General features: G+C 44.2%; 1 protein-coding gene across 1 annotated transcript in view; it reads left to right on the top strand.

The window, feature by feature from the left end:
• The window catches only part of Oma1 (OMA1 zinc metallopeptidase), an 82,796-nt gene extending 59,044 nt beyond the window's left edge, over nucleotides 1-23,752 (top strand). The window contains exon 9 of the mRNA XM_031378019.1: nucleotides 23,307-23,752. Within this exon, the coding sequence (XP_031233879.1) occupies nucleotides 23,307-23,321 (15 nt within the window). The 3' untranslated portion in view covers nucleotides 23,322-23,752. The remainder of the gene's footprint in view (nucleotides 1-23,306) is intronic.
• The last annotated feature ends 929 nt before the right edge of the window (nucleotides 23,753-24,681 follow it).

A 24,681-nucleotide genomic window follows, 5' to 3' on the forward strand; every position in this document is an offset into this window, starting at 1 on the left:
ATGTTGGGTATGTTGGGGACATTTAAAAGCTGTGTTGTCATACCCCAGCCCTTTAGTATTTGTCTATTGTGAGCTTTACTCTACAGAGTAGCAATGACTTCTTTTTACACTTGTCTCTCTTCTCTTTCACTCTCTCTGACCCCCACTGGAGCATGAGCTCTGCAGAAGACGACTCTCCTCATTTCCGAATTCCCCGTGGCTATGGTGGCTGCAGAACAGTGATGTGTGCTTATTGTGGTTTTAATAATCAGTAGACAAGACAATGGACTGTGAAGAAGATAGAAGACAGAACATAAGTAACTATTTTTCCAGAATAGCCAGAAAGGGAGAGGCTCTGTCCTTTAGTGCTATACATTTGAGCGATAGGTCTGCTGTGGGTAGCTGAGGCCAAGTTGGAATGACTGATACCTTTGAATTCCTGTTTCTGTGTCTGTTACTTTTAAAAGAAATACTACATACGATTTTTCTTTTTAAAAATCTGCACTGTAACTTAAGACTTGGACACTGTTCTTTTTACAGATATTTAAATGGAAACTCAGCAAACCTGTGAGCAGCCAGAGTCATTGACGCACTGAATGCCAGAGCCAGGTTAATGCAAAGTTCTCTCTTGAGGCACTGTATCCAGAGATAAGGCTACTTGTGTGTTTGCTAGTGTACTGAATGAACTACACAAGGCTTCTTACATCACAAGGTTCCTGCCTCAGTTGTTTGAGTACAATGATAAAATGTACAGGTCAGGACCTATACTTGAAGATCCCCCATAGCTAGCTTGAGGTATAGGTATAGAAGTGGATACCAGTGCTTTGATGAGGTGATCATTAATGTTCATCGTCACCTTGCCTGAATTTAGAATCCCCTGGGCGAGGCCTCTGGGCACAGTATAAGTATGTTTTCAGAGAGGTTTAAGTGAAGAGGGAAGACCAAGCCTGAGTGTGGACAGCACAAGCTCAGGTCAGGATCCTTGACTGCATCAGGAAAAGGGGAAAAAGCAAATTGGGTGCCAGCATTCATTTCTTTCTGGTTCTTGACTGTAGACACAATGTGAGCAGCTGTGACCAGCCAGCCACCTCACACTCAGGCTGCTTGCTATGCCTTCCATTCACCATGGACTGTCCTTTCTTGAATTTGGGCCAAAATATATAACTTTTCTTTAAGTTGTCTTTATCAGATGTTTTGCCACAGCAATCAGAAATGAAACTAACACTGAATTTTTGTGCCAAAGATTGACTGTTGCTGTGCCCGCAGGACTTTGGAACTGGTTGGTAGGTGGGATGCAGAAGAGTTAATAGCTGTGGACTAGATAAGGCTTAGATATTGTAAGCAGAGTTTAGCAGGTTAGTCTAGTGGGAAGACCAGAATGCTGAGAGAAATGCAGACAATAGGGTTGTTCTGTCTGAAGGGGTTTCAGAGAGGGGCAGGGATGCTAATGAGAACTTGACCAGAGGTCATTCACGTTACATTTTGGCAAAGAATGGCTACATTCTGCCAGATTCTGAAAATTTGAGTGGGCCTCAGTTCAATAGAAACAGACTACCTTGTTTCAGGGAGGAAGTTTCAAGACAGTGACATTCAGGCTGTTTCCTGGTTACTGCTCACTGAACTTATTGATGTTTTAAATGAGAATTCAAAGCAGGAAAATAGGAAGAATGTTCAGTTTGGTGGGGAAAGGAATGCGAGCAAGGTTACTGTTATAGACAAGGAAGGTCCAGACAAAGCATTCGTGCTTATTAAAAAGAGTAATGCTATTGAGGAGGAACTTTGTACCAGGCAAGCAAGAAAGGTAGCTTGAGGGCAAGACCCCACTCATCAAAGACTTCAGCTTTTAAAAGTGCAGTTCATTCAAAAGGAAGAAGAGCAAACAGAATGCCTCGGAAAGAGTCCCCCACTGGGAGATGGTGCAGAGGGAAGTTTGTTTCCTAGGTTCAGCAAGGAAGGTGTGCAGAAATCACTATAGTTGTGGTAGATGGGTCCCAGATAACATCTCAAGCTGGCAGCAGAATTTGGCACACTATCTGCAAGGTGACAGTTTTCCAGGCATGCAAAATCCAGTAATGAGAGAGTCATGGAGACATTTACAAAGACTCTAGAAAGCCTCCAGGGCCACATGGTGTGACAGGGTTGTATTTCCTTCTGGAGGCCCTGAAAACCTGTCACCTAAAGCTGTGAAGGTGACATCTAAGGTGCAATGGAGAATCCATGGTATTAGAAATGTTGACCATGAGATACCGACTGGGTAAAGAAGCAGGCATGGAGTGGACATATGTGCTATGTGTGCTCCATGGCAGACATGGAGGGGTGGAGCTGCTGAAGGCTTTTGAGTCTAGACGACACTACCAAGAGTCCTAGATGCCAGACATGGCGCTTCAGAATTTGCTCTTTCCCCTGTTGAGTTTTGATTTTCTTTGACATATTTTCTTGCTACCCCTTATATTCCCTGTTTTTTTTTTTTGAATTGGTGAGGTTTATTCTATATTATCATGTGTAGGAAGTATGTAACCTACTGTATTAATTACCTTTTTGTTATTAATTATTTTTGTGACAGTACCTGAGACATGCAACTTAAATCAAGATGTGTTCAATTGGACTTTCTATTTGAGAGTTCAGTTCATCATGATGTATGTATAGTTTTTTCGTATTGTTGCTGTGATAAAATACTGCCTAAGAGTGTCTCAGGGAAGGGTGGCTTTGCTTGATTCACAGTTGGAAGTTACCATCTATCATGGCAGGGAAGACAGGGTGGTATGAGCAGGAGGCAGCTGGTCACATTGATCCCTCAGAAACAGACAGATGAATGCTGCTACTCTGTCCTGGAACTAGCTCTGTAGACCAGGCTGGCCTTGAATGGATGGACATTCTCCTTCCTCTACCTCCCAAGTGATGGGATTTAAGGTATACATCACCACTGCCTCTTCCATTCCTTCCTCCCTCCCTTCCTCCCTCCCCCTCCCCCTCTTTTTTTTTAGTCTTTTAGTCTAAGACCCTAGTTAATGAAATGGTACTGTCCATACTGAGAGTGAGGCTTCACACTTCAGTTAGTCTAATGTAGAAATTTTACAGGTGTGCCTTAAGGCTTGCTTCCTAGATGATTGTAGGACCCTGCCATCATGACAGTTACTGTTAGCCATTCCAAGTCTTCATGTCAACTTGATATCCAAATATACTTTAAAGCCACAACCCCCCATCCCCTCTTGATATAGACTAATGATCAGCTCTTATTCTAAAATGAGATCAGTCCAACATCAAAAGTCTTTAACACTTCCCACCATCTTTAAAATGTCCAAAGTCTAACTTCCATCTGAGACTCAAGATAATCTGTCTGTTTGTTTTTCAAGCCAGGGTCTCACTATGTGGACCTGGCTGTTCTGGAACTAGCTATGTAGATTAGGTTGGCCTCAAACTCACAGAGATCTGATTGCCTCTGCCTCCTGACTGCTGGAATTGAAGGTGCATGCCACCTCCACTCACCTTCAAGGCAATCCCTTAACTGTGAGCTCCTATAAAATATAAAACATACTTCTAATTTACAGTGGCACACAGTAAACTTTCCCACTCCAAAATTGAAGCAGAGGGCACAGCAAGGAATGATCTGACCAGAACAAGACCAAAACTCAGCAGGGAAAGTGCCAAATCCTGCAGCTCCATGCTGGCATCAGGCCTATCATGGACTTATCTGAACTGCAAAGGGACCAGGGAGCCTTGCCCCCGACCTCTGCCACCCACAGCGCACATAGCTTCTTCCCTCTTGGGCTGGTTCCTTTCCATGGCTGTAGAGCTAGCCAGCTGCTTTACATCCCTCACATTTTGAGGTCTTTATTGCAAATTCGGCTTCATTTTCACAGCTTCATTCTTTATCCTCTCGGGGCATCCTTGAAGAAATCTAACCCTGTCATACATTGCCTGGCTTTATCATCTTTCTGGAAATGTGACACAAGCATCCATGACACTATCCCCCGCCCCCATACTGCAACTTTGATGCCTGTAAAACCAGTACCATGTGGCTGATGCTGCCAAGTTCTTTTGCCAACCTGAGAGTGTGGTACTACATTCTCCTTGGGCTACATTTACAGCAGCCTCTGCTTGTGCTAACCCTGGGGCAGCTTCACTGGGCTGTTGCTTTCCAGGTGCAGGAAACACTTTGAATAGTGTACTCAGTTCAGGCTCTCTCCTTCCAAATGAATGTACAACTTTCGCAAATCAGAGCTTTCAACTGGTGGATACCTTTTTAAAAATACTGTGTCAGTCTTTAGTAACTGTGGCCTCTTTTTCAGCATCTTCCTTCTTGGCAACTTTAAATTTTATCCCGCAGTGGTAAAATTGTTCATTCTCTATTTCTCACCAGACTGTATTTTAACAAATACCATCTTGCCCCATTGCTGCTGTCTCTCAGTTAGACCTTGATAAGAGTAGTGAGCAACAGCCACGACCCAGCCTGAATGCTACCTTGTCCTGAAATTTCCTCTGACAAATACATTAGATTTAAAATCCATCTGTGCTCAAGTTCTCAGGACAGGAGCAAAATACAGTCAGATTATTTGCTTGAGTATAACCCAGGTATGACCCAGTTCCCAATAGAGTTCCTGTTTCCTTCTGAAACCCATGAGCTGAGCCTCTGTGTCTACACTCTGCTGGCCTTCTATTTTTCCATACCCCCTACCCCTACAGTTGCCCATTAATCTCTGATTATGTAAACATTTGAGAGATTTTCAAAATTCTAAACTCGAACATACTTCTACAACAAGTTGCTAAGGCCCTGGAACTTCAGGGCCAGGTTTTACAGCAGTAGCTCCATCTCTTGGTACACCATTTTAATGAATTAATTACTTTCCCACTCTTGTAATAAAAATGGTGGATAAAAGCAGCTTAGGGAAGCGAGAGTTTACTTTAGTTCATATGTGGAAGTTACAGTCCATCATGAAAGGCCTGGTAGCAAGAACCTGAGGCAGTTGGTCATAGTGTATCCACAGGAAGTAGAGAGACGAATGCAGCTGTGCAGCCCTCCCCTGATACCATCCAGAAGCCTAACCCATAAAATTGTAGTGTTTGTTTAGAGGCAATAGTCCCTAGTCATTAGCTTTACTTAGATAATTCTCACAGATAGACCCAGAGGCTTTTGGAGTCTAGGTAATCTCTCAGAGGCACACTGAGGGGCTTGCCTCTGGTCTGTAGTATAACCTATCAAGTGGACAATCATTGTTACCTTGAATTGAGAAAGTGATCCTACCATTCCGACCCGTGAGTAAGCATGTGAACCATTTTCTTGATTGATGATTGATGTGAGGGTCCCAGATCTACCAGATGTGAGCAGTGCTACCCCTGGACTGGTGGTCCAGTGAGCTTATAAGGAAGAAAGATGTGCAAGCCACCAGGCAGCTCTCCTCCATGGCTTTTGTATCAGTTCCTGCCATGAGTCTCTGCCCTGACTTCCCTGGATGGTAGACTTACAGGATGAAGTAAGCCCTTCCTCCCCGAGTTACTTTTGGTCATGATGTTTATCACAGAGATATAAAACCTAAGTAAAGCAAGCTCTATCCCTGCTCCTGTTCTTTGTCAGACATACCTAAAACACTCAGCGTTCTTGATTCTTCACCCACATTTTTGCATCGGTTCTGACTGTGAAGCCTGGTTTAGGGTTCTCTGTTTCCCACAGAAAGCTTCACAGGGGTTTGTTGCAGGACTTCTCTTTGCAGTGGGTGCCATTGCTTTCCAAAGACAGTTTCTTTAGAAGTTTTTGAAGTTTGCACAAAGTCCTGTTGACTGCTGCCTTTGGAGTATGGCCCCTGCCCTGGGAAGGGCCACTCTGTGGAGTCACACTGAGTAGCTGCCTGAGAGGTGAGTAGGGTGCAGTGTGCCTGGATTGTGTGGCGGTGTGCTGCATGCCGAGCTACATGCTCAGGACTGTGCTCGCACACAGGAGGCACTGGGCTAATTTGAATTTGTACAGTGTTTCTAGCAGCCCACCAGTGTGGGCAACATCAGACTGTCCCTCCCCCAGAAGAGGGTTCATTTTATATCTGACAAAGGTTCTTGGCTGGTGGACAGCAGCTCTGTCAATCACTTCAGCTCAGAGGCCACACGAATGCCTGGCTTTATACTTTTTGCTGTTCCTTCTACGGGCTTTGGAAAGGGCTATGCGTATGCCTAAATCGATCGCTTCTGCCTTAGTGAAGTTAGGGGTTGGATTTCTGTTTCTCTAAAGTCTCCTCCTGTCCTCACATTCAGAGACGTAAAAGAACTGGGTGTTTGGGGCACTGCCACATGCCTGAAAAGGGGGGCTGCCGCACAGAACTCAGGAGCAGCACATCCCCTCTGCCCTTGGTGCAGCCTTGCTATCAGGCAAGTTAGTGTCACCTCCTCATAAAGCCTGCCTAATATGCTCGCATCTGTTAAGTTTGCTATGGACTTGGTTCTTTGCCAGATGACGGCACACATTTCCCCTTCAGTTTCTGCAATGGCCCAGTGCTACTGTTAGCTCAGAGCTGAGAGGAAGGGGACTTGCTCACAGAGGGAACTTGCTAAGAGCACACAGCTCACAAAAGACAGAGTTCAGGCTTGAACAGGAATTTAGACAATTGAATTCTTATGCCCCCTTTGTTGTATTGTTAGTTGTTTTCTCTGTGCTGTATGTTTTCCTATCTTTGCTCCCACACTGAATTTCAAGGAAAAGAGGGCAGGATTCCACTTCATTTCAGTGTGTGCTGGCTTGTTTTATATCAATTTGACACAGGCTAGAGTCATTTGAGAGGAAGGAACCTCAATTGAGAAAATGGCCCCATGAGATTGGGCTGCAGGCAAGCTTGGAGGGCATTTTCTTATCGATTGATCGAGTAGGGCTCAGCCCATTGTAGATGGTGTCATCACTGGGCTGGCGGTCCTGGGTTGTATAGAAAAGCAAGTTGAGCAAGCCATAAGGAACAAGGCTGTAATCAGCACCCCTCCCTGGCCTCTGCATCAGTGCCTACCTCCAGGTTCCTGACCAGTTTGATGTTTTGCCTTGACTCCCATCAGTGCCCTGTGACTTAGGATGCATAATCCAAAGAAACCCTTTCTCCAAATTGCTTTTGGTTATGGTGTTTCATCCCAGCAGCAGTAACCGTAGTAACATCCCTCCCAAACACTTTATACATATATTAAGTGCTGTTTAAATTCCAAGTAAAATCTATGTCCTTGAGATTCAGCCACTTCATATACTCAACCCTAGGACAGAACTGTGTAAATATAGATGGCTGTGTTTGTATGGCAATACATATTGTTATCCCCTGTGCACACTATGATGTAGCTGATGGGCAACTTCAAGAAGGCATCTGGAATAGGACTGAGGTTTCTACCTGGGACTCCTGGGCAGTTGTAGACTTATTGGCCAGGAAGCATTGCTTCCTCATTTGTGTACTGTGTTTTTCTCTGTCCTCCAATTCCCTTCCTCGGGCTCATGCTGGGTACCTTCTCTCTTTAGTATGTGATCCTTGACCTCTCTGTCTCTGAGTGTAGGAACCACTTACTTTTTCATCTCTTCTTGGTTCTAGTCTATTCACATTTGATCTCTGAGACCAGCCCAGTGATGGTTCTAGCAGGCAGCCCCCCACTGCTTTTCCAGTCTCAGTTTTATGATCAATATTGTCACATAAAATAATTATGTGTAGAGACCCTCATGGATCAGTGAAGCTGTGGACTTTCCCCCTTGGGAGCACATAGCCGTTCACGGACCCATAAGCAAGGAACCAAGTCTAAACTAGCATTTGGGTCTACTTTAGCAAACACTGCCTTTCTATACAACCCATTTGCATTTTGCATATAGCATGTGTTCAGATGCATAGATACATGCACACACAACTGTCAAGGGTACATATAACCTATGTGTGTGTGATACTAAGCTTGTGGACACATGTATCCCTTGGAGTATATATATCTGTGAATGCAAGCAGACACAGCACTGTGTGTCATGTGAAACTTGAGATCTTTCAAGCCAGCATGGTGGCATTATTCTCTTTCTTCCCAGGGTGCCACACAAGAATAGAATGTTGGCCTTTCAGAGACACAAGATCACACCTCTTTGGGGCCAGCACTTTCTTTGTCAAGATGTTTGGCCCTTCAAAGTTTCCAGAGCATGCGATTTAGGCTTCCCTGGGTATCTGCCTTTGGACAGAGTGGCCTGTCACCTCCACACTCAGCCCCTCCTCTCCTTAGGAGCTCTCTGCTCTCAGTGGGGAAAGGCACTAAGGCTCAAGGTAATTAAATCTCTCTCTCCACTTGAGCAGCATTGATCTGTACAGGGACACAGTCTGACTCCGAAGGAACAAAGCTTTTAATTTCTCAGCTGGAATACACTGTTCTTAGACATGTTTCATATGTGGGTTAGTAAGACTGAAAATTACAGTGTGTGTTCCCATCTTCAGAGCATGCTGTAACCCTTTCATACCATTTTATTGGGATCTCACAAACAACCCGTGGGATAGGCAATATGTGGCCTGCCCCCATTAGACAGAAGAAGGAAGCGAGCTCACAGTAGCTGTCGCAGTAGCTGTTGCGGTCTCTTACAGGCCCCACCCATAGTGATTGTGAGGTGCAATAATTTAGATCCCACTGTGATGCAGAGAGGTATGTCTGTCTGTGTTTCCCTCACAGAAGAGGAATCTATGAAACATCAGACCAAGTTAACAGGCTGAGGCTACATACTTAAGAAGCACTCTGGGTAATTTATGCTCCATGAAGGTAAAGGCCTTAGGAGACCTTCTAAGGAAAAATCTAAACCAGGATCTCCCATATTATTTTCCAAAATGGTAGAAGTTTCTTTTGCTGTGCAAAATTCATTTTATTATTTTTTTGCATGCAGCATATGCATGTGTGTACATATATGTCTGCAGATGTGCATGTGTGCAGAAGTCATGTTCCTCTATTGCTCTCTACCTTGATTTTTGAGAAAGAGTTACTAACCAGAGTTTGCCAATTAGGCTAGATTGGCTGGCTGGTTAAGGTCCCAAGAGCCTCCTGCCAGTGACAGGTTGACACGCCTTCTTGTCAGGGCCAGCTGTTTATGTAGGGACCAGGGATCCAAGCTCAGGTCCTCATGCCTGCTCAGCAAGCACTTTACCCACTGAGCCATCCCCAGCCTGCTGTGTAATATCTTAAAGAAGCATTCCATAGTGACTGGAAGCTGTCTTTGAGTTTCCTCCCATTGTGTAAGTCCACCATCACAACAGATGCCAAGACTGCTGTGCCCAGACAGGTCTGCTCATGGAGGGAGGGAAAGTTCAGGGGTTTCAGGAGGGAGGTATCGTGGACCGGACCTACTATAGAAGCCTCTCATTTCTGCTCATGCTTTGTGTCTTACAACTCAAGCATAGGAACACATCTAACTGGAAGCCAGGAGTTGAGGAAAGAATCCACAGCTCTAACCACTCAGGTCTGAAGGGTTCCCAAGCTTTTCTCTTGGCTCCCTATATTCCAACCACTGATGAGCATATTAGATATGTGATTTTCATCCACAATTGACTCTTATGGAATTTTATGCAGTACAAACTCTGAATTTATTAAGAGATAACCTGTGTTGTGCCATTTCAACGAGCCTCTAAGTTTTGTGGAACTCTCCAAAAACTGCCATGGGTTGAGATGCCAGGGGGGCTGAGTATCCAGGTTAGAGATTCTTGGAATATAGAAGTGATCTTCCAGACAGATCTGTGTCCAAATCCTGGCTCTGCCATTAATCCCTTGGGTAAGTCACAACACCTCTTCCTTAATTTGCTGTCCCACAGTGAAAGATGGCAAGAGTCTGACTGAGTGCATAGTGGCACAACTGGAGTGCTCTGCAGCTCCTCCGAATGAGGGGTGATACATCAGAGCACAGTAGCACCAGCAGAAGAATAGGAAACCAGTTACGTGAACTGTGAACTATATGTCAGTGTCCTATCTGCCTTGAGACAGGGTGAACATCAGCACATTTCTCATCAAGACAGAAAATAAAAACAGGAACAACCAGGAGCCTTTTGGAATAACTCAGGCGTGGAGATGTCAGTGCGGTTGATGGTTTTCTCCTGAATGCCTGTACTGCTACTGCTCATCTTGATGCTAGCTCTCTGCATGTTGGATATGCAGCTTTCTGCTTTTCAGTTCTTTGCAGTTTGGCTGGGGATGGTTTCAGGTCCTCCTTGGATATGATGACGAGGATACTATCAGAGCTGGCTCTCCTGCTCTCTCCTTGACATTCTCTGAGTAGCCCCTGTTCTAACTCTCCAAAGCTTCCACCTCTAGACACACCTCCCTCCATCGTTACTCTTTCCTCTCATCCATCTCTGCCTTTCCTTTATGTTTAATTGCTCTAGAATAATGAACACAAGACTAAGGCTGATGGCAACCACTGGGCTCCCAGCAGTGGTCTTTGATCGTATGCTTCCATGGTGGATAGATGATTTCAGATTCTAGTATCCGTGTATACACGTTTCTATTTAAAAAATTGCATCATTATTTTCAAATTAACACTTCATGTATAAAACATACACGATGGAGATCTTAAGAAGCAGCAGAGATAAAATTATTTTAAAATAACTTATTAATGGGATAAATGCTTGCTCATACTAAAATACCTTTAAGGCCTTACTTTACTTTATGACACAGTTATTCAAATATCTAATCTGAAATTCAGTTTATAACAAAAATTGACTTTATTTCCTCAGCTCTAAGAATTCACCAATAGTTTCATCACCAATAGAAAAAGCCAGAACCTTTAAAAAAAAAAAAAAACAGTACCTACCAATCATATTTTCATTTGAGGTGACTTTTAAACACACAGCCAAATGAAATTCTGTGCTGCTTACAGATTTCCATCATAGCTTCTCAACAGTGCTGGTCAGGTGATGTGACATGTGGCTGTACTTTCCTGTGCACACATCGGCTACTAGACACTGCCAGGAAGTGTCAAGAGCCAAAGCTTAGTGAGCACTCCTAGGATTACCCTGTGCATCATGGGTTCTTATGCTTTTCTCAGGATCTCTCACAGACAGTTGGTGACAAATACTAGGTGGGACAATCAGTGACATTATACATGCTGCATAAAGTCTTAGTAAACAGTAATATTCTTTCATTTGTCTGCTACAGGGTCTTGCTAGTTAGCCCTGGCTCAAATGGAACCCCTTATGTCAACCAGGATGGCTGTGAACTCATACTTACTCCCGCCTCTGTCTCCTGAGTGTTAGGATTACAGGCATGCACCTCCATGTTTGGCTTTTAATAATCTTCAATTTTAATGTGTACATAGGAAGGCCAGCAGCCTCTCCACTGCTGGAGCTCCCGGGAATCATTGCCCATATTATCTGAATAAGTCAACCTCATTTTGGATCCTGCAGAACAATGGAATTCTTCAGAACTACAAACAGCTACTTAGATATGTGGAGGTTTCCCTACTTCTAATAATGTACTTTGACCCCTGAAAAAATAGTTACCAGGAGTATTTAAATGGTCTCCTTCTCCTCCCATCCTCCCCCTCTTTCCCCTTTCCCTCCTGTCCTCTCCATCCTTCCCTCCTTCTCTCCTCTTTTTCTCTTTCTCCATCCCTCCTTTCTTTTTCCCTCTCTACTGTCCAACCTGTTGTTAAGCAAAGGGAGAGAGGTAGGAGTCCACAGCAGACGTTTTGAATAGAAATAAAACATCTAAACTTGGAAATGTTTCTAGATAGATGTGTTTCTGGTTCCTTCTTCTCCAAAGACAGCGTCCTTTTTGGGAGAAAGGCTGTGTATACACTGGTGCACATCTTCCTTTATTGTTCATTCTTTCCTGCCCCTCCCCAAACGCTGTTGATAATCTATAGTAATAGCGACACATTCCCATACAGGAACAGACTTCTTGCTGTCCTCCTGGTGTGATCCAAAGCTCCTGTGTAGTAAATTGGCATTTCTATGCTTGGGTTTTGTGCCTTCAACTCTGAGCTGTCCATCAATAGACAGATCAATACTCAAGTGAGCTCTGGCCATGCTACACATTTGTGTTGCAGTTTTAGCACATGGTCACAAACCCTTCGATAGTCATCCTCTCAAATTGTGGGGATTAACTCTTCTCTCTTGAGTGTAAGTTGGGCATAGTGAGTTTCTTGTCTTTTAGAATATATTTATTTTATGTCCTATCTTTTATTGATAAATAGTGTTTTACAAGTATTACTGATGTTTGAACCATGGATATCTATATCTATATCTATATCTATAAAATGACTGAGTCAAGCTAAATTATGTATGCTTTACCTTGCATAGTTATGTAGTCCTTTCTGTGATGGCTATGTTCTTTGTTTTAAAGATTTGCTTCATTTTTAATTTTGTGTGTGTGTGTGTGTGTGTGTGTGTGTGTGTGTATACCATGTCTCTTCAGGTGCCCATGGAGGTCAGAAGGGGGCATCAGTTCCCTTGGAGCTGGAATTACAGCAGTTATAAGCTGCCTGTCATAGGTTCTGGGAACTGAACTCTGGTCCTCTGCAAGAGCATCAAGTGCTTTTTACCACTGAGCCATCTCTCTAGCCCTCACTCCCCTCAATTATATTCTTAATCCTGTATAAGGCAATATGCCTTTTACATAGAATGAATGAGTAGAATGAATGGCCATGAATACATGAATAGGATGGTGTGATTCTTTCTCCCTCTCCCTCCATGTCCCAGCCCCCAGCCCTCCTTTCTTCTTGGATGAAACCAATACCATGTCTTAAGAAATCTCAAGGAGCCTTGCAGGAGAAACTAATCATCCTGTCAAGGACCTCACCACTGCATCCTCTCTCCATGACCCTCTGACTTGATCCAGTCAAGCCTGAAGATAATGTAGCTACAGAGAAAGGTTTGACTGCAACCTGGTGAGAGACCCTCACCACGGCCATGTAGCTAAGCAGCTCCTCAGTTTCTCACCCTAGGAAACTGGGATAATATTTGTGGTTTTAGTTATTATGTAACAATAGTTAAAAAAGAGTGTTCAAAATCCTCAGCTCACTCTTACTTTGGACCACAGAAATTAATGTTTTCTTTCTTGAGTTTTCCAAACAAATGACTTCTGAATTCATCTCCTGTTTCTAGTTCCAATGTGCGCTCTCTCTCTCTCTCTCTCTCTCTCTCTCTCTCTCTCTCTCTCTCTCTCTCTCAGCTTATTTTGAGCTCAGCTTCCTTATCTAAACTTCCATGCAGCACAAGGTTTTCTCCATGATGTTCACAGATGTTATCTCACCACTCACCTAAAAGGACACGGAGTGAGCATGTGTTCTTATATAATGAGGAAGAGGTTCACAGAGGCTGACAGCTGGCCCTGTATTCGTGTTTCATCATGGGTGTGTCACCCTGCTTATTACTACATTGCTACTCATGCTTTAGATTTTCCAATTTTTCAGTGACAGGTCTGGGTCTGGGACAAATGTGGCTTCAAATTCTGTCTTCATGATGGCCAGTTGACCACTGTTTTCTCTTTATGGGGAAAGCCACACCAAAGTCTTTGTGAGGAATGGAGACAATCACATACAGAAAGTATGCCTATCTGATTAGACTAGTGCTCTTGGAAGGAATACTCTGGGATGAGGAAAATGTTTCCTGTCTACCCAAGTACAAAAACTGCTGCTCACATGCCAGCATGGCTTGAGTACTTGAAATGTGGCCAGTAAAAATGGTACCTTAAGTTTTTTATTGTATTCAACTTAAGTTTAAATTGAAGAAGCCACACGAGGCTAGTGCTATTATTTTGGAGGGTGGCTGCCCACTATGATTGTCAGGGAGTCAGGGACCACATCTGCTTGGCCCAGCGGAGCACAAACAGCATTGAGCGCAGTGTCTGGCACAGAGGAGGCATCTGCATTGAATTTTTGAGTGAGGAATGTATGAAAGAGTGAGCATGTGATCCATCTTGGGCACCAAATGCATAGCTTCTGTCTGCTAGGCAGTGTATTGATCTGAGTGGACCCTTCTTGCCCCCTTCCAACCCCCTCCAGCCCCTTCCAACAGCAGCCAATTATACTCTCCTGCAGAAATGTCATTTGCGCTTCAGGAATTGGACAGAGACTAGATTTCAGGCAACTGAGGGACAGACACAAAGAAGCCCCTATCTTTTAATGGGCCACAGAAGACAAGACTCACCTTCCACCATCCAAGACTGACTAGAAAGTTAGTAACAGAGACAGTTAAATTAATGATGAGGCTCAGTGACAGGGAGGCCAGGAGAGCTTCTTAAATGTCACCTTCGTTATTTTTCAAGCCATCAGGATGACTGCCTTCCCCTTGGCTTCCATGTTGTTATTGTTATGCCTCAGGGTGGAGGGACTTTTCCCCCTAATCCCTACAACATGAGCTGTGTAAGTTCAGCGAGGGCAGGAGGAGAGAGAGCACAGAAGGCTTAATAAGGGGTTTGCCTGTCACTGAGCCCGAATGATTGTGCAGATATGAAGAGGTGGTGGGAAGGGGTGACCTGCTGGGGCTCCCCTCCTCGCTGCCTCTCCTAACATGGCATCTATCTTTCTAGTCTGGGGAGTAAAGGAGCACTGTCTGCCTCTCGATCGCTTTCTGCACTTCTCCGGATCAATATTCCAGTCTACTACAAAACGCAACCTGGCTGTGAGCGGTGAATTCTGACTTTAGAGTCTGGACTCTATACTGCCAGCATAGGTCTTTTCAGTTCATTTCCTGCCTCGGGACCTCCATCGTCTTCCCTGTAAAAGGACAAGGGACTGGCCAGCACTCTTTAAGACCCTGCTTTAAGCTCTATACTTGTCTAGTAGCTGAGAGATGATTTCACAGCCCCTGAAATTGTAGCCTCGGTTCTGCTCCTCCCTTAAAAAACACATTTATCTATTTAACACACACATGCACATGTTTGTGTGTATGTGCATGTGTGTGTGTGTGTGTATGTGTGTGTGTGCGCGTGCGTGCGCGCTCATGTGCCTGTATGCTCACATATGCACAGCGTGAAGACAGAGGTCAGAGGAAAACTTGCAGGAGCGAGTTCTCTCCTTCCACCATGTGGGTCCCAGGAGCTGAACTCTGGTGTTTAGTTTGGTGGCAAGACTCCTGAGCTCTCTCCCTGGCTTATGGCGCTGCTACCTCTGAGCTTTCATTTAGCTTCTCTGAGACAATAATAATGAATCCCCTGGTGCTGTGAAGATGACATGAGATAATGAATTCCAGTGGCTGGAGCAATTACAATTGTCTGGGTGCTTTAAAAAAAAAAATTTCCCTGTTCCCACTGTAACTCCATTGTGTTAGTTAGGGTTTTATTGCTGTGAAGAGCCACCATGACCAAGGCAACTCTTATAAAGAAAACATTTAATTAGGGCTGGCTTAAAGTTTTAGAGATTCAGTCTATTATCACCATGGTGGGAAGTGTGGCATCATGTGGACTGACTTGGGACTAGAGGAGCCAAGAGTTCCACTTCTTGATCTAAAGTCAGCCAGGAGGAGACTGTCTTGAGCAGGCAGTCAGGAGGAGGGTCTCTTCTATACTGGGCAGAGCCTGAGCATAGGAGTCTCAAAGCCTACCCCACCGTGATACAAGTCCTTCAAGAAGGCCACACCTACTCCAACCAAGCCACACCTCCTAATTGTGCCACTCCCTTGGCCAAGCATATTCAGACCACCACACTCTAGAAATACTGACTTGCCTGCAGTAACATCAGAGATCTGTACTCCTGCTTGCTTCTGAAGCATGTTAAGGTCTAATGGCAGGGGGAAAGAGGCTGGTCATATACAGCAGAGCCTATCCATTGCTGGGTAACTCAATTGATTTAAAAAATATTGAAAATGAGGGGGCATGCACATGTGTGTATGTGTGTGTTTGTGTGTGTTTAGGTCAGAGGACACATTGTAGGAGTTGCTTCTTTCCTTTCATTGCCCATCGGTGACTATTTTAACGACTGCTTTTGTCACCATCCTCCCTGTAGTTTAGCTCTAAGTTACACAGTAAAAAAACAGCCCTAGCCTTGGAAAGTGCAAAGCCTTGAGAAAGGACTTATTGTCCCTTCACCCATCCTTATGTCCCCCACTTGCACATCCCTCCATGGTGGTCTTTCTTCCGTCCACTCCTGCCCATGCCCACTCCGCTGTGACCGTCATTATCACCCGGGCTTTTTCTGCAGACTCTACCATGTCACTTTCCCACCTCCATTATATGTGGCACACTCTCTCCATAGTGGATTAAGGGAAACAGTGATTATGAATATGTGTGTAGACCCCATAGCCAGAGTTCTAATGCTGCTGGAGGCAACAACTAGCTGTGGATAACTTAAGAAATAGGTTTAACTGGCACAAATAATTTTATATATTTATAGGGCACAGGCAGAATTACAATACAAATAAATAATGTATAGTGACATGATCAGGTTAAGTAGCATATAACCTTACCTCAGACACCTGCCATTGCTTTCATTGGGAGCATGCAAGATCAGTACTATATCTTCTGAAATATAGATGTAAATGTAAATACAGTTTATAAATGTTATGAATGTTAACCACAGTCATCCTGCAGTGCTATAGAAGTGTAAAACTAGTTTCTGTTCAGCTGTACCTTGGGGTCATTAGCCACCTTGGGGTCATTATGTCTACTTCCTCCTTGGTTCTACTTTCTACCCTTTGGTACCTATGGTGCCAACAGTACAAGGCAGCTGGTCATGCTCCATCTACTGTCGGGAAGCAGAGAGGTGGATGCTGGTGCCAACAGTACAAGGCAGCTGGTCATGCTCCATCTACTGTCGGGATGCAGAGAGGTGGATGCTGGTGCTTTTTCCTTTTGTTCTGTTTACAGCTCAAGCTCATGCAGTGGCACTACCCACATTAGAGTAGGTTTTCTCACCATCATTAACACAACCTAGAAGCTCTCTCATGGACACACTCAGAGAGTGATCATCTCCTAGACGATTATAGAGAGCCTATCAAGTTGCTGATGATCAGTATGGTCCATCACGAGTCCACCTCTTGTCAACTTTACACTCAAACATATTGTTTTTAAGTCATAACTTTCCACTCTTGTCCTTCTAGGCTCATGGCTATGTCTTAATTTTCTAGGGGAACTGATGGCTTGGAGTCTTGCTTTCAGGACACTTTCTAATACAGACTACAGGCTCCTCTTTAACAATGTCGTCTCTTTAATAATTCTGGTTGCTTTAGCACTCACTTTGCAACTTTATCATGCCCTCTTCTGCAGGCAAGTGGCACATGGTAAATATCCTTCTGCTGTACGTTCTTTTACTGATAGTAATGAAGAATAACCAAGACAGCCTGAGTGCTAGCCCTATTTTGAGATTTTTCTCTGTCTGTTACTTTAAAACCCAGACTCATTCAAGTTCTTAGGACAGGGGCAGAATGCAGACAGGTTAGGTGCTGGTCTACAGTGTTGATGGCTCCATTCCCAATAGAACCCTTCTTCCCCTCTGAAATCTCACCAAATGGTTCCCCACAGTCTGTGTTTCCCTTCTTTGTAGTTAGTCCATGACTCAAGCCCACATAATAGTGCCACCTATATTTAAGGTGTGTCTTTCCACCTGGGTGAACCTCTAGAACTCTAGAAACATCCTCACAGACATGCCCAGAGCTTTGTCTCCAGGTGGTTCTAGATCCTGTCAAATGGACAAAATTAACTATAACAGCCATATTCTTCTACTTGGACCTCACAGCTGTGTGTGGGGTGTTGGCAGCTTGAAGGGGAAAAGGGGGAGAAAGAAAGAACCTAATTATTCAACCATAGCTTTAGGACCAGTTTTCCAGGGGGAATCAGTTTTGCAGATATCAAATTAAGGGAGCCATTTTTGGCTTTTCGTAATTTAGGAGAGGCACTTAAGTAACCAACTTGAGATACCCAGGATACTTAGAAAGAATTCAAAACAATAGCATTCATTCACTCCTTCCTGTATATCACTTATAGATACAAGAGATGAGTAGCCTGTTCCTGAAGAGCTCTGAATGAACAGAGCAGAATTCCTAGGAGTTTGCACGGCTATGATATCCCCACCCCCTTGTCCCGATTTGACTTTCACATGTGACAAGTCTGCCAGCTAATGTTGCATGCCATTTCTAATGAGTTCCTTTTACTACGACAGTCCCTTTTGCCTGTCTGGAGTAGACCAGTAGTCCTAGGGAAGTAGGCCCTATACCCAAGTACACTTCAACTAATGGTGAAGGAGGTTGGCATATTGACCACCACAGCTCATGATCCTCTGGTGAGTGTGGAAGCAGGTGTTCTTTGTCCCTGGAACCCACAGTAGTCCGACATTCCATTGCCCCCGACCCCAGGTTTTTATGGCATGCTGTTTTGGCTCTACCCTTCCACTCCAGGTTGCCCCCACAGGAATTCCTAGTTTCTCTCCTCTATAAAATGTTCACTCTCTCAGAGCAGATTCTGGAGCAATCCAGAAATACCTGCTTTTTAGAATGGTACTAGGCAGTGAGAAAACAAGTAGAAAGGACACTGTCCCTCCTCTGGGTGGGACAGTGAGAGGGTAACAATGGGTGTGGTTCAGGATCATGGGTCAGGTCATCGAGGGGCCATATGGGAGGCGGAAAGCTCCGCTTTTAGGGTAGAGAGAAAGGGCAAACCCTTCATGTTATAAAAAGTAGGGGGAGCTTGCTTTTGCCACAGTCTCTGGAGGAAGCAGCCCACAAGCTTCACTTGTGTGACAACATATGCCTTGTCCCCAGAAGGGAGGAAAACCCTTGATTACACAAACTGAGTGAGAACTGTCTGACCTGAGGATTCATAACTTCAGGGTCCAGGAGCAGCCTGTGACAGGATGCTATACACAGCTGCCCACCAGGACCTGGTAAGGATGAGGTACCCTCAAAACATGGGGCTATGGCCTAGAGCCCAGCCTTCTCTTTGCAGTCCTTCAGTGCCCTTTCCTCTAAGATTCACCTTGACAGCCCCTTCATCTGTCCCCAAAGCTATTCTATGCAGTTGCCCCACCTCTTATTCAAGGAGAACTTTGAGTCTAGGTCAGCCCTTCCTCTATGCATCTGGTACAGCTTCCTGACTTCTCTGGGCATTTGGAACATGTGATGATGATGAAGATGATGATGATGATGATGAAGATGATGATGATGATGATGATGATGATGATGATGATGATGATGATGGTGGTGGTGGTGGTGGTGGTGATGGTGATTGATGTTGTTGACATATAAAATAATGGCTTTCTTTATGAGATTTTTAGACTTTGTTCTTTTCTTCCACATCCCCACTGATTTCATACCACCTCCTTTTTTCCCCCAAACAGTTCCTCTTCTGCTTTGTCCTCTCTCTCTCTCCTTCCCTCCCTCCCTTGCCCCCTCTAAATCCTGCATATGAAAGAAAATGTGACATTTGATTTTTTATTTTTTAAAGGTTTTGTTCAAGTAAATATTGTAAGTTGAATACATCTCCCTGCCCCATCCTCTTTTTTGTTCCTTTTCCTTGTTGGTTCCCTTTGCCCCCATAGATAGTTTCTCTTCTACTTTTATGCCATACTCACATACATGATTTTATGAATCTATGTAAAGTCTGATATAAATAAAATCTTTCTGAGATCGCTTAACTCACTTAATATGACTGCTCTCAGTTGCTTCCATTTTCTCACAAACAGCCCAACTTCATTCTTTATGGCTAACAATGTCCATTGAGCACATATACCACACAGTCCTTATCCATTCAGTCTTCTGTTAATAGACACTATCTCTAAGATGTAGAATGTGAAAAGCGAGGTGAAACATCAGGATCTTTTAGAGATGGTGAAACATTCCATCCTACAAGGATACTCCTTAAGACAGGAAGTAAACAACTCAAAAGAGCTTCAGGAAGTCCCTGAAACTGACCAGATTTACTATGCCCTTCCTTCCCCAAGAGTATATGAGCAATCAAGACTATTATGAGTTCTTCTCAGACAACTGAAGCTCCAAAGGAGATGCTTGGATTAGCTGAGATTCTAGGGGAAGGGGATCCAATGTCAGGGAACACAAACCAAGACAGCCCCTGCTCTACTTGTTAGGAGACCCACATGAAGATCAAGCTGTACATTTGCTACAGGTGTGTAGGGGGCTCACGCCCAGCCTCTGCATGCTCCCTGGCTGGTGGCCCTAGCTGAGAATTTTGAACGAGGCTGAGTCTGAACGGCCTAAAAGGGAATGCGATCAGCCAAGCAGCCTATAAGAAGCAGAAACCAGCCAAGTTTCAAAGAAAAGGCTCGGTCCATTGGAACCACCTGAAATGGAGATTCTTCCACCTGTTGTGCTGCCTGAAGACTGTGCAGTGTGCTCCAGGTTGCCAGCTTTTGCAAGCTGTCATGTGCTGTGGTGGGCTTTGGTGATGCAGCTCTGAGTTATTTCTGCTTTAGGTAACTCCTTACCTATTTACCTGTAAGTAAGCCTGATAAAAATCACTGACTCATTGGCAAGTTGGACCGTGGTGGTATCCATACTTTGTCTGTCATCAATTCCCTATTTGAGGACAGCTTGTTCATGTCTCCCCAGGAACAGTGCCACACAACAGCTTGATCCCTGGGATCCACATGGCAGAAGGAGAAAACCACTCCCACAAATTGTCCTCTAACCTTCATGCATAAACATAAACATGCACACACATACAAAAAAATAAGTAAATGAACGCACAGATAAATAGGTAAATACATTAATTATTAGTTAATTAATTAATTAAATGCCTTGCACCAAGGGCCTTGTCAGAGGCTTCATACCTTGTTCATAAGAGGCAGAAAGGTATCAGAGACTGCCTTTGTAGGCCCGTCTGGAAATGTGTGGAGCTCAGCGCTGAGGAGAACTGGGGCATGAGATCCACAACTGACCTCAGAACCTGCAATCTGTCCCCTTTCTTCTGGATTTCAGCCATTAGGCATTTGATCTGGACTGTCTCTCTGCATCCCGTCGGTCATTTGTTCATTCATGCATGTGTGAAAGACATATGGGAATTTGTCAGAATAAAAATGTAGTCTCAGGGTCAACCCCAGGGTCCGCAGTAAAAATGACAATACCCAGAAAGTCAGAGAAGTAGGGTTCTCTGAAGTCTCTTGCATGACTGCCTGACAGTGAGCACCACAAAAGACTGCAAGCGCCATAACTCCGCGCGAACACACAGAGAGGCCTCTGTAACCTTCTATCAAAATATTTCTTCAAAGCCATCTACCCCGCAACTGAGCAACTGTGAACTAATGATGCTCTAGTTAATCACTGTGGGTCAGGACTTGTGTTTCAGAATCCTGGACACAGCCCTCCTGAGTTTCAGCTTTAAATCTTCTCTTGCCTCGGGCTCTTTGTTACACTCACAGTTTACTATGGCACACAACCCCCAGCAGTGTTTTACTCTTCTTTTTTCATTGCCCTGGCTCCCTCAAAGAATTACTTATTTGTTTTTTTTTAGAGAAACTGTCTCTTACTCTTTACTTTTAGATTGACAAGATGATGCATGAATGCATCCCACAGGAATTCTGTGACCCAGACTTCAGGGTCACTATTCCCTGAAAATCTTTTGTCTATCAAGCTGCCCTCATCCCTGCTCTCTGACTGCTCTGTTTCTTTCGAGCATCCCTCCTTCTTCTCTGCTTGTGAATGCGAACGGCTCACCTTTGAACTGTTCTCATGGTCCACCCTGTTTCCACCTCCTCCTGCCTTCAGTCTACTGGCTATCTGATCTGCTGCTGAGAAGGAGGAGGAATACAAAGGTTTGCCAAACCCTTTGTAGGGTGTTAGTGGATCAATTGTAGTAGCTGACTGTTTTCCCTGGTTTCTGAGACCCTAATGGGATCCCATGTTCTGGTCATGTTTTTTTCCTGCTTATGTTTCCTATCCAAGCATTTCTTCTTGGAAATGCACATGGACCTTCTTGTCCCCAGTCTCTTTTCTTCTCCTATAATTGGACTTTTTTGTAAATAAGCTCAGCACAAGGACCAGCACTCCATCTTGGGGAAGACAGAGCATCAATCCCCGAGTGGTTTGGTGTAGTTCTTATTCTGTACTTCAGGCAGAGAAAAAGAATAATTTGGGGTCAGATTATTGGTGATCCAGACTGAAACTTCATGAGACAGGTTACATACCTCCCCTTCAGTTTTTTAAAGTAAAACTGGTGGGTAAAATTCCTGGCTTTTACCTTGCTACACAATCCCACTTTAGTTCAGATCTTAGCAATCACAAACTTCCAGGGAGGGGATTGAAGCCACTGGAGGCTTAATCATGACCAAGATGATCATGCTAGTTCATTTCATCATATTGATGATTGGTTCGGTGTAGTAATGTGTTGGAATCCTAGCCAATGAGATGATGGGGGGGGTGTCTGATGGGGCGGATTAGAAAACAAGTTCTTCAATGGAAAAGGAAGAAGGGGAGCATTTTCCTCCCACCAAATATTGGCTTTTCTTGGAGCCTGGAGCTGCAGTGGCCATCCACTGCACCAAAGGAAAAGCTCACACTGTGAGAGAGACATTAAGGCAGAAAGCTGAAAATCCTGGTTCCAGATGACATTCTTAAGCTACTTTATCCTTTTTAAACCTGCCTTCTCAGCCTTCTCATTTCATGAGATTGCCTTCTTTTGCATGATTTGTTTTGGTTGAGCTTGCAAAGCAGGACATCCATATGTAGTGTGTCCTAATGGGAGGCTTTCTGCTCTTCTGTAGTTACTCAGTCCAAAGAGAAGACTCTCCTGACTGCCATACTTGTTCCTACTGCCCTGTGATACATTTGTCACTAGCATATATACCTTCCCTTCCTTTCTTTCACGGGACTTGCTGGTGTATTTAATTATTTACACTCTCAAGGTGTTCCAGAAGGTCTTTGAGGGTACACCTTGTTTCCTTGCTGGCTCCTGTGTCTAGCACAATATCCAGCGTGGAGTCATCCCCCAACCCATGAAGATCTGTTGACAGAGAGAATGGACTAATGTGAGCCTATGCATCCAAGAGTCATTTCATCATAGGGACAGTTTCTGAGTCAGGGAACAGAACATCACTTAGTGTCACCACACAGCCTCCTCCTGCACACCTAGGCTATTTGGAATACAACCACTGCTCCGTCAGGGGACACGTGGCCTGTCATGCACTGAGAGTCACTGGGTATCACATGACCGGGTAAGGAGGAACATGGCACATAGCAGGAAAGCTTACCTTTCTGTCCTTTCTAAGATTGAAGAGTTGATAAACTCTTCTGTTTCTCATTTTGATAAATGGCTGTGTATCCAATCACTGGCTGATGTATTTCAAAACAATTTTGAACTTGCTTTGAAAGGCACCATTATTCTGTCCCCAGTGGAGCAGGTGCTATTCCAACACCCCAACCCTTACTGCTATTCTTTAGCATTTGTGACAGCTAAGAAAGCCCCTTCTCTGATTTTTTTTTCTTCCTCTATAGATGCTAGGTGACTGATCAGTCATTACCTGTGATTAATGACTAAGGAGGCTGCTGAAGCTGGTAAGAGTCTGGGCCCTTTACCACCGAGCACTCAGCTTTTGGCCAATGAGCAGCATGCAGAATTGCCCCTGTCAACACCCTCTTGCAATGTCCAGGTTTGCTTTCTACTCTTCAGTAGGAATCATGGTGTTCATGAGCAGAAGATGGGAGGAAGTCCAAACTGCTTTTGATGCCCCAGGAGCATTTGGGAAGCAAGCCAGAGCACTGTGGTGATTCATTTTTATGACGTGTTAGTTTGCACGGAGAGTAAAAGCCTGGGAGACTCAGAGAATACGAGTGGCAATGGGAAGCAGAGCTCCTCCTTGGCAATCTTACGACTGACCAGGGAACAACCAGGACATCCACAACCACAAAAAACACTGCTGGCTCAGAGAAGAGCAATGGACCAGGTAGCAAGGACCCATGCTCAGAGGCCTGGTCCAGCCTCCCTCTGATGACAGTGTACATACAGAGTAGAAGTCCCTTAAATGCTTATTGCAAAGTAGATCCAGGCACCCATTGTTCAGAAGCACAGCCCTGGCTGCCTTTCCTTCATCGTTTGCTCTCCAGTCTTGTGCTGCTCCTTGCGCTCAGCAAAAGAGAAGATGAAATAATACCTGAAAATGATTGCCTCTGTTTAACCCAGTGTTCTGGTGCTTGTTCGTTTCTCAGGAAACCCTTGTTTGGTTTGTGCCTACCATGCATCTTGAAGGAAAGCATTTTGGAAATGCTGATCTGAGCAAAGGTGGTTACTGTGTACTTGTAAGCATACCACATTTACTGAACAACTCGTTCATTCTGGAAAGTTCTATTGAAAGACTACTTTGTATGAACTGTCAGCCTTGGATACAGATTTGACTGATGTCTGCCCGAAGCTTACAGTGTAGTGAACAGGCTCTTCCTGGAATATGCAACTCCAAGGAGCTGGCTCTGGCGGGTAAATGATGGTGAGCCTCATTACCTGCCAGGGCTACTGGGTCTTCATCTGGAAGAGAGGACTATTGATATTCATTCCATCCAATTCTTGGGCTCTGATAATATTGATATGTCTGGATTTTAATGGAGTTACTGTCTACTTATAATAACCTGTATTTAAGCTTCACAACAGGGTAGCTTGTTATCTTCCATCTTAGAAATGGGGCTAAGAGGCTTGACAGGGCATGGTGAGCAATGCTTCTGGTTTGTCAGAATTAAATATTCCTTATCTTGAGTAATCCCTGGGGTGCTTGGTTAAACTAGAATCTCACACAATTAAGTGTTAGAGCTAGGATATATTAAGGTAGATTATTTGTTAATAAAAACACAACCAACAACAATGAATATTGTAGTATGTATA

This window comes from Mastomys coucha, unplaced genomic scaffold (assembly GCF_008632895.1).
Source record: "Mastomys coucha isolate ucsf_1 unplaced genomic scaffold, UCSF_Mcou_1 pScaffold18, whole genome shotgun sequence".
Lineage (NCBI taxonomy): Eukaryota > Metazoa > Chordata > Mammalia > Rodentia > Muridae > Mastomys > Mastomys coucha.